Raw genomic sequence first — 9813 nt, 5'->3', positions numbered from 1 at the left:
AAAATTTTCATAGATGTGGATTTTAGCTCAGATAGCTTAGATCAGAGAGGTCAAGCTGAAATAAAAAATGTCACCACTGACATACATTCTACATTTTTCATTACAACACTCCTGCGCAGGCTTCTCAGGTCACTCAGATGGAAAGACACCTCCCGACTAGAGTTAGCTCCTCCCATTTCCTGCACACCTGCATATAAACTCACCTGCTGCTCTGTGGCTCAGAGCCTCCTGCATTCCTCTGGATCCCACCCTCACTTTAACACTGAAGTTAATCCTGGTAAGTTTGATGTTTTCATTCTTTTTAACCATTAGAATTATTGAAATTGATTATTTCATTATTTTCAGCAATTCTACTTTGAGTAAGTTTAATTAAATATGTTCAGATAATAAAAAACGAAGGCACTGATCTTAATCAAAATGAGAAAAGGAGATTAATAGAAGAAGAAAATCTGTTTCTAAAAGCCTAGAAATGAATTGTATTTTTCTTGTTTCACTTTCTTTTGGAGTTTACAGCACCACTAACTGTCAAGTGAGATTTAAGGAAACAAAACAAAAAAACAAACAAATGAAAATCATTTTCCGATTGAACAAAGTGCCTCCTTGTGAAACAGGAATTCACTCTGAAATTTTTCCTGATCATTTTCCCAAGCTCTATCTTCCATCTGAACAAGGAGCGTCTGTCTCCTGCTGGGTCCTTTGTAGTGTTGTGGGAACGATGTTGCAAGGATCAAGTGACAGAGACACAGAGAGGTTCCCTTGACCGCTAATCTGCCACTGAAACTCTGCTGAGCAACACACAAAAGCAAGCATGCGCGAAACCGCACGCACACACACATGCACACAGACAAAGATACCCTGTCCTGTGTTTGACATTCAAACACAGACTAGTCTTTGCTTGATGTTCAGGAAGTAATACATTTAATCCGTCATCAAATGAGGTTAAAGATGTTAAATATGAAAACCATCTCTGTAAATGTTCTTTACATGGTAAATGGTAAATGGTCTGTATTTATATAGTGCTTTTACTATACCTGAACGATACCCAAAGTGCTTTACAGTACATTGCATTCACCCATTCACACACACATTCACACATGTTGAAAGAAATATTTATTATTCCCAAATTTTTAATTTTAGAATTTCTTTATGAACATTTAACTAGAAATATTTAACAGTCTAAACCTTGATGAAGCCTACGGAGCCATGTTTCATCTTTTGTTTTTGTTTCTGTTGGATGAATCCTCCATTAGTCTACTCTTAAATATAAAATTCATCTTATTATCATAGTAATAGGCTACATGAGTGTCCTCAGTCCTGGTGAGAGGCTCTTCTTCGCCCCAGGGTTGAGCTCTGCTCATTTACATTTTGATATTACACTGACTCTTAGAATGACAGACTGAAGTGACTCGTCACTCAGTCATCTCTTCCATACAGATGGTTACTATGGACTTATTTCATCATTTACAGTGGCCGTTCAGCTGTCTTGAACTTGAGGCCCGACTTGTATTTCCATTAAGGTCTGGCCAAATACTGGAATAAAACACATTTGCTAAAAGGGCCACAAAGGAGCTTTCACTGGAGCCAGATCTCATGTAACACTAGATTTAAATGACTGCAATAGGTCAAACACTCTGGCGCTTGGGCTTGTGTATTTTCCTTGTGACGTCTGTAATTTAAACATCCATCCACTCTCTTCTCTGAGAAATGGACCTGCAAGAGCTGTAATAGCCACAACATCTGTGATTGTGCTCTTGTGCTGTTTCTCTCTTCACATCTTGTCTTTACAGGTTCGCCAACACAACATTGTCTAATTTCCCACTCTGTGCACTGCTCTCTGTTTTCTCTCCAGCCTTCGCAGCCACCCATCATGGCCTCCAGCATGTCAGTGAGGAGTTTCTCTATGAGCCGTCAGCCCTCTTTCTCCAGTCGATCTCTGATGGACACCAGCCGCGCCCGCTCCCGGGCCTCGGTCTCCTTTGCAGCAGCCAGCCCGCTGAGCCGTACATCTTCCATCAGCCAGGACCTCAACGGGCCAATCAGCTTCCAGCTTAACGGTCTGCACGGCAACAGCACCAACGAGAAGGAAGCAATGCAGAGTCTCAACAACCGTCTGGCCAACTACCTGGACAAGGTTGGGGACATTGCACAGTGCTGTTAGTGCTGGGATGTTGGCCAGAAGCCAGATATGTGATGGGTGTATCTCAGTTCGGAAATGAAATGATACGATACGCAACGAGCTGATGTGCTTTGATCACGAAACTCGGTTTGTCTGTCTACAGGTGCGGTCACTGGAGCGCTCCAATGCAGACCTGGAGATGAAGATCAAACAACTGATGCTCGACCGCGTTCCCAAAGGTCGTGACCTTGATTCCATGATGGCCCAGGCTCATGCTGTGGAGCAGGAGGTAGGAGATGAGGAAACATGGTGCCCCACAAACATAAACTGTAATGTTCTGTCAATGTCCATCGACAAAGCTCAAGGTTATGATGACATTGATTATTTTACATAGACAAAACATTCATGCAAATGCACCACCATCTCATTCCTCAGAGGCTGTATCTGACCTGCATTTGATCTTTGAGTTAATTCTGTACTCAACAGGGTCAAGGCGAAGTTAATAATTGTTTTAGTTATTTTGACTAAAGGGAAGTAGTTACAGGTTAATGAATTTCAAAATGTGTGAGCTTACTGTACAACAATGCAAATCTTCAGATGTCTTTTCACTTTCTACTATAGGAACAGACCACAGACTGTATTCTTTCAATAGAGTAGAGTTTGCTGTGGAGACAGGATGCTGGACATACAGTAACTCTGTCACATGTTAATGTTTGTCAGGTGAGGAAGAAGACTTTGGAGAATGCTCGACTCATGCTGGAGATCGATAACGCTAAACTGGCGGCTGATGACTTCAGAATCAAGTGAGTGATTACTGATTACATTCTGGAGATGACCAGCTCAAACTGGCTTTGGTTGGTTTGTCTATTAAGATAAGATTCATCAAAACCTTTTCAATGTAATCCATGTGTTCGGTTTGAACGATTTAGTGCATTTTTTCACCTGTAGATCACACTTACCAGACTTATAATTTAATAATCAAATATTTTCAACATCTACAAATGTGATATTATGCAACTCAATTTAATGTAAATTATGATTATTATTGGAAATTATTGGGTTTGTACAGCAAACGTTTATTTTTACCTTTTGTGCAAGTATTTTGACCCATGACTATAATGCAAAGAGACATCAGGGACAGTTCCATCTGCAGGAATCTGAGCTTTGAAATTTCTGCATAATTATATGAGGCACTTTATGCTACAATAAAAAAGAAAGTAAATAAACACTGTGTAATCTGTCTGCAGAGGTTTTAGCACACTGTTATACACTGTTGTTCCTTTCATCACAAGGTGGGAGACGGAGCTGGTGATGTGTCAGTCTGTGGAGCGAGACTGTGTCGCTCTAAAAAAGGCCAAGACCGACCATGAGCAGATCATTGCCTCTCTGAGGGGAGACCTGGACAGCCTGAAGGAAGAACTGTACTTCCTTAAGAAAAACCATGAGGAGGCAAGTCTGTTTGTCACTTAGGCCTCTCTGTTCTCACTTCTTTTAAAACCTTCTGTGGTTATTTTACCTCTCTGACATTTGACATTTCATCTCATTTTCCTTTTGGACCTCTCTCTCTCTCTCTTACTCTCCAACCGGCTCTCACAAACAACAAGATGTTTGATTTCCGACTGACCCAATTTTACGTACTCACAGGATCTTTTTTAGAGAGGACAGAAAAGGACGTGTAGGGAGGGAGGGAGAGAGAAAGGAAGAGGGTGGTCCTCTGGTTACTACAGACAAAAGGAGCTGGTAGATCTGGTTTCTCAAACCTGTTCTTTCTGTTTAATCAGCTGATCCAAGGCGCCGGACTACTGTCCTCTGGGGGGAAGACACACTAAGATAAACTTACCCCCTCTCATCAAAGGAAAGAACGATCTCCCTCTTAGTGAATCAACACTACACAGATCCAATTCATTTATGATACCGGAGCCTCAGATCTGCTGTTGGATGAATTTCAATTTTAAATTTTACACTCGAATGAACAAATGAAGCCTTATTTTATTTATTTTAGGTTGTCTGTGCCTTTTTTCTGTAGATCATTTCTCCTCTGAGAGAAGTTTGACTCTCACAGACACACAAAAGCAGCATCTATATAAACTAGTAAACCAGATCACAGGTTCCAAAATAGATGCTGGACACTTGAGAGTTAAATATATATCAAGAGTTAGAACAGGCTACATCACATTAAAATAAACGGTATGTGGCAAAACCGCAATGTTAGAGAGAAGAGAGAGTGAAAGGGATCCACCGTGAGTGTGCTGGATGTATGTATGAGGGTTGAAAGGCCAGGGGTAAACTGAGCTCTGCCCCATCAACTATTAATGGAGAACATCTGAATAATGAAGATGCCCTCACATCCTCTCTGCCATCCTGTGGTGTAGGATTCACACAACTGCTCTTGGTTCCATATGTCACCTGTTAACAACACAGACTCGTCCTATACATCCAATTATCCACCAATATCCAAAGATGACGCCGTGTTACCATTTGACGTTCTTCTCATTTAAATATAAAAGCAACACAAATTATATGAACTGTTTTCTTCCTGCAGGAAATTGAGCAGATGAGGTCTCGTATCGCCAGAGATGAGGTGAACGTGGAGGTGGACTCTGCCAGTGGCCCAGAGCTCGGCACTATTTTGTCTGACCTGCGTTCGCAGTATGAGGGGATTGTCAAGAAGAACAAGGAGCAGGCGGAGCAGTGGTACCGCAAGAAGGTGAGTGGGGAAAGTGCAACCAAGTGAATCAATGAACACTCTTGAATCAATCATGCCCAGGGGTGGACAGTAACAGAATGGATTTGGTAGTAAATTTGGTCGTATTTTGTAGTTAATTTGATTAATTTTATATAGAGAGCATATAAAACACTGTGTTAATTACATGTTTAATGACACTTTCTTTAGGCTTTAGGCTCTTTATGTTCGACACTCAGTCAGTCAGGCTGTGTCAGTCATTAGGTTCTGTAAACGTGGAACAATTTGCCTGAACAACTTTGACTTGTAATGGACTAATATTTGACCAGGAGGTTCGAAACTTGCGGTTACACTTATGTTGAATGGCAAGACTGATGTTTTGTGTGTGCGTGTGTGTTCCCTCTAGCTGGAGACGGTGCAGAACGAGGTGAAGGAAAGCAACGAAGCTCTGAGGGGAGCTCAGGGCGAGCTGACTGAGAGGCAGCGCTTCCTGCAGACCCTGGAGGTGGAGCTGGAGGGTCTGCACAAGCAGGTGAGCTGCAGCAAGAAAGGAATGTGATGAGTGGAGTTAGATTAATGCCACACAGTCTGTAGGGTCTTAAGGAACTGAAGGTACTTTTTGGCTCCATAAGAGCTAAAAACAACAATGAGATTTGGGACGTGAGCAATATGAAACTTACCAAACAGCTGTAAAACAATTGTCTGAGTTTTGTTTGTGCATTGGGAAACTGTGAAAAAACAATTCTAGGGAACTCCAATTAGTGCTGATTCCAAAATATGATTATGAGTATTAACTTTTCGCAAAGCCTTGTTGATTTACTGTGTTGTGTTAAGGGGAGTCGGATTTTATAAGGGATTTGTTGAATAACAACACAGAGCTCAGGTTCAATCTCAGTCAGACCTGTGTCCTAATTCAGGCATTTCCATGTAACCGCATCGTACCAGCGTCTGGGGAAAATAGTTTTGTTTTTCTCTTGTGGTAATCCCGTGTTGACAGTCAACACATTCTCCCACACTGCCAAGTCATACAAGGACATTGTGGATTGAGTTGCTGAATTGTACTGAGGATGAGTTTTGGTGGTGAGATGGGTAATCATGTCTGGGCAGCCAGTGTTTGCTTAGGATGCCAAGGCCTTGTCAGCTCACAGTATCTGTGGATAATGGTTTAGGAAGTAATTTCAGAATCAGGAGGTATTAGTGAGGTTTTCATTCCACTGGTAAACACCTGTGGAGACAGGAGGAGGGTGAAAAGCTAGAACTATTTTATTGTACAAGTCACTGGTCAATTTCCTGACTTGGACAATGGACAATCATAAGCAACATTTAGCCAACTTAAAAAAAAACACAATGGGAACATTAGACACAGGTGTACAGATACTCTCTTCTTATTTTCTCTCCTCAGATAGCAGCGCTGGAGGGTAATCTGGGCGAGACAGGTCAGAAATACTCCGGCGAGATGGAGCGGCTGCAGGCCACCCTGAGCCAGCTGGAGGACGACCTGTCACAGCTCAGGCTGGACATGCAGCGCACCAAGACCGACTACGAGCAGCTGCTCCGCATCAAGCAGAACCTGGAGATGGAGATCGCAACCTACAGGCGCCTGCTGGAGGGAGAGGAAACGTGAGTTTTCATCAATCTCATGAAGCAGTTGGAGCTCATTCACTTTTGCTTTTAACATCACCATCATCTGACTGTTCTGGAGTCTCGCCCAGTCATCATCCACTGTCACCACCATTAAGTCAAATTCCCACATCTCAGCAGTTACCCTGGGGAGAGTGTTGTAACAAATAGAAATGACAAAGAACTACAAAAATAAAATCAAAGTGCCCATCAAATTCTCAGATTTTTCCTTCAGGGTTGAGAATTAAATGAGAAAATCAATAAATGTTAACCTACAAGCAGACGCCCTTCACCATAGCTTTGCACAAAGACTGGGAACAAGGGGAATCAACTGAGCCCCAGCTCTGTCTGAAGGTGACAAATCCCCATTAAACCATGTAGGTTGAACAAATTACTATGAATTTATGATCTTACTATATTTACCGGTAATCAGAATGATGCAAATCTTCTCAACTAATAAGCATACCCCAACATTTTTCTATATGTATGGCTTTTGTATAAAGGTTGGTGTTAATTCTGTTTCCTCTCTGTCCCTCAGAATCAAAGAAGTTCCTCCACCACCGAAAAGTGAGTCGCCGGCTTTCGATTTTTATCAGATAAAAGAGCATGAAGTCACTTTCTCTATGTCAGAACAACAGACAAACCCAGTGTAGTAATACCACAATAGAACAGCAAATATGGCTGCAGTGGTCAGGAATTCAGTCTGAATGCATCTTATCACCACGTGAAGGAAACACCAAGAAGGTAAAGAGTGATTCAAGTAATGATTAAATGATGAAGGAGATAAGTCGGGCAAATTGTTCACATATATTTATTTAATAGCAGTGGCACAATCACAGTCGGTCAAACCTTGTATGGATTCATATGGGAATCGGAGACACAGTCATACTGAGACAGACATATGTTCTTTCACACGCCCCTTAGAGACGACTAATGATAGTTTTATGAACTTCCAAAGAATGCAAACACCACTAACAGCCTAGGTCCTATAGCATTAAATATGGGTGTGAAAACACTTAAGCCAGTGTTGTAACTGCGTGTTAATCCGACTGAGTCATGCTGCAGGATTAAGAAAGTGGAGGGTGTTTTGAAAAGGTTCGTCTTACAACATCTAAAAACAACACACACACAGTCTAAGAAAGAAAAATCTTCATGAGACACAACATGTCTGATGGTCAAAGCTGTTTTTATGAACCAAGTGTTTTCAGTGGGGAACCACAGGAGTATATGGATAAACATGAAATATCTCATTATTTCTCATGTCCCCTCATGATATTTGTTCTTCTTCCACACTCTTCTCAACTTTCTTTTCTTATCACCTCTTCCACCTCATCATCTCTCACCTCTCACCTCTTCTAATCATATTTCACTCTTACCATATCAATTTCATAATCTGTGCATTATCTACTCTTCTTTTGACATCTCAGCTTACACCCTCAGCTGTGTAAATCTCATATAATCTAATTTAAACCAGTCTTTTCTTATCACATACATTTCATATAAATACATAATAAATTGTTATATGTGTTATTTCAACTTCAGCTGTTTCAAATCATTTGTTTCTCAACTCTACTCATCTCCATCTAATCTTGATCTCACCTCATCTTCCTCTTCATCTTCATCTTATTCTCATCTCATCTCATCTCATCTCATCTCATCTCATCTCACCTCACCTCACCTCACCTCACCTCACCTCACCTCACCTCATCTCACCTCATCTCATCTCATCTCATCTCATCCGGTCTTTTTCTCTGCAGAGGAGCCTGATGTTCGAACCAGGAAGATTGTGAAGGTGGTGACACAGACAATGGTCAATGGCAAGGTGGTGGATGAGTCCAGCGAGGTGGAGCAGATTGAGGAGACCAAGAAATAAAGGAAGCAGATGAAGATTAAAAAAAAAAAAAAAAAAAAAAAACAACACCACCAACAACAACAGGAAGGTGCAGAGTTCCAAGTTTGAGAGAGAAAGAGAGAGAGGAGAGATGTAAAGCTCAACTATGTTTTATCTTTTCAGTGAAATGTTTCAAGGTTTGTTTATCAGTGACAAAATGATTTTTGATGGTAAAAAACAATGAACACTATGTTCCATATTGTTGTTACTGTAGCTATGCATGCTTATATCCATTTTGAATACAGATGTGTGTGTGTGAAAGGAACCGACTAACCAGTGCTATATTCTCATATTGTTTTACTAATACAATGTTCTGTAACCAACATATTTATTTCTTAGTGTGGTGAAGTTTACTATAGTGAATGTAATACATGCTTCTTAATCGTCTTTGCTGTTTTTGTGTTTGTATCCTAAATAAAAAGTTTCATTAACCAAGTGCATGTTTATGTCTTTATTCTGATGTCACACAAAAAAAAATGATTTTTTTCTATAGCTACTGGATTCATGAAATGGCAACATACTATACTTTGTTATAACTATTTAAAGTAAATAGTAAAAGTAAAGTTTTGAATCTTGCAGTACCTGCAGAAGGTATAAACAAGTGCAGATGAGATTTGAGATTTATTCATTTTAAAAAAAATGGGACACATATATTGACATTTTCATGTAAAGATGTTTGAGCCAAGACTAATTTCTGTCTCTAGTCTAGTAATTCAAGTTCATTCATTTGAGATCCTCTGTAAGTCAGAGCTGTACAACAGTATCAGTTTACATGTGAAGATTTTCAGTTTATAAAATTAATTACACTTAATTATCAACAAAATGACCTGCTTTTCAAGCTCCCATTTCATAAATCATGAAAACTACACATGATCAAAAGCGACAGTGCTGCCAACAGCAGTTACACTGATAGTACTTATCCTCTTTCCAGATGTATGATGGAAAGATGATACCTACCGAAAAATGAGATGAAAAGAAAAGAGACAGCTGCCGTACAGTTAGTTTTGTTAGTAAATGTCAAATTGTAGGCGAGGTTGTTATGTGGTAATATCCATCAGTCAAAGCATGTCCTGCAGGTGTTTTATGGCACAACAATTCTGATAATGAGGTAGGGGGAAATTTCTTCAATGAGATATACGGTAATAAAATCATTTCCTCAGAAGTGCTGGGTGATGCAACTCTACATTACTCAGACATTGATTGACACTGGTTTAACTGATAATGATGTGACTGCTTGTCACAGGGAATTTTTTCTCTGTTCTTATAATCCCTTAATAAGCACCTTCTAAATGAGCACACACTTTGCTTGTCATGACTTATAAACGCCACGGTGACCCCTAGTAGCCTTATCATTTAACTTTAAACAGGTTTCAATCTTAATTTGAAAATCATTAAAGGGACAACGAGGAGTTTCTATTTGGTTATAAAAAAGTCTCACGTTAATGTGGATGAATCTACGTTACCCACACTTGTATGGGCCCATTTTAGATAAATATATGGTTT

The 9813-nt window shown here is 40.2% G+C and overlaps 1 protein-coding gene across 2 annotated transcripts; it reads left to right on the top strand.

The window, feature by feature from the left end:
- The first annotated feature begins 233 nt into the window (after window positions 1-233).
- Window positions 234-8576, top strand: LOC310994252 (keratin, type I cytoskeletal 18). 2 transcript variants are annotated; one of them, XM_083982861.1, is made up of 10 exons: window positions 234-277; window positions 1850-2131; window positions 2280-2405; window positions 2837-2919; window positions 3409-3565; window positions 4659-4823; window positions 5206-5331; window positions 6202-6419; window positions 6958-6986; window positions 8177-8576. In XM_083982861.1, the coding sequence occupies exons 2-10, from the start codon at window positions 1868-1870 to the stop codon at window positions 8290-8292; spliced, it is 1284 nt and encodes a 427-aa protein (XP_083838987.1). In that variant the 5' UTR covers window positions 234-277; window positions 1850-1867; the 3' UTR covers window positions 8293-8576. The 2 variants fall into 2 exon arrangements, with proteins under 2 accessions (XP_083838987.1, XP_083838988.1); XM_083982862.1 differs by lacking the exon at window positions 8177-8576 and adding an exon at window positions 7847-8005.
- The last annotated feature ends 1237 nt before the right edge of the window (window positions 8577-9813 follow it).

This window comes from Trachurus trachurus (genome assembly GCF_905171665.1).
Source record: "Trachurus trachurus genome assembly, chromosome: 12".
NCBI classification, from domain to species: Eukaryota; Metazoa; Chordata; class Actinopteri; order Carangiformes; family Carangidae; genus Trachurus; species Trachurus trachurus.
This window is presented reverse-complemented; position numbering and strand designations above follow the sequence as displayed.

Bases quoted from the DNA above. Each gene is read 5' to 3' on its own strand.
- LOC310994252 (XM_083982861.1), top strand. From the start codon at position 1,868: ATGGCCTCCAGCATGTCAGTGAGGAGTTTCTCTATGAGCCGTCAGCCC. The intron at 2,406-2,836 runs GTAGGAGATGAG...AATGTTTGTCAG, and splicing joins CTCATGCTGTGGAGCAGGAG to GTGAGGAAGAAGACTTTGGA. The intron at 6,420-6,957 runs GTGAGTTTTCAT...TCTGTCCCTCAG, and splicing joins CTGCTGGAGGGAGAGGAAAC to AATCAAAGAAGTTCCTCCAC.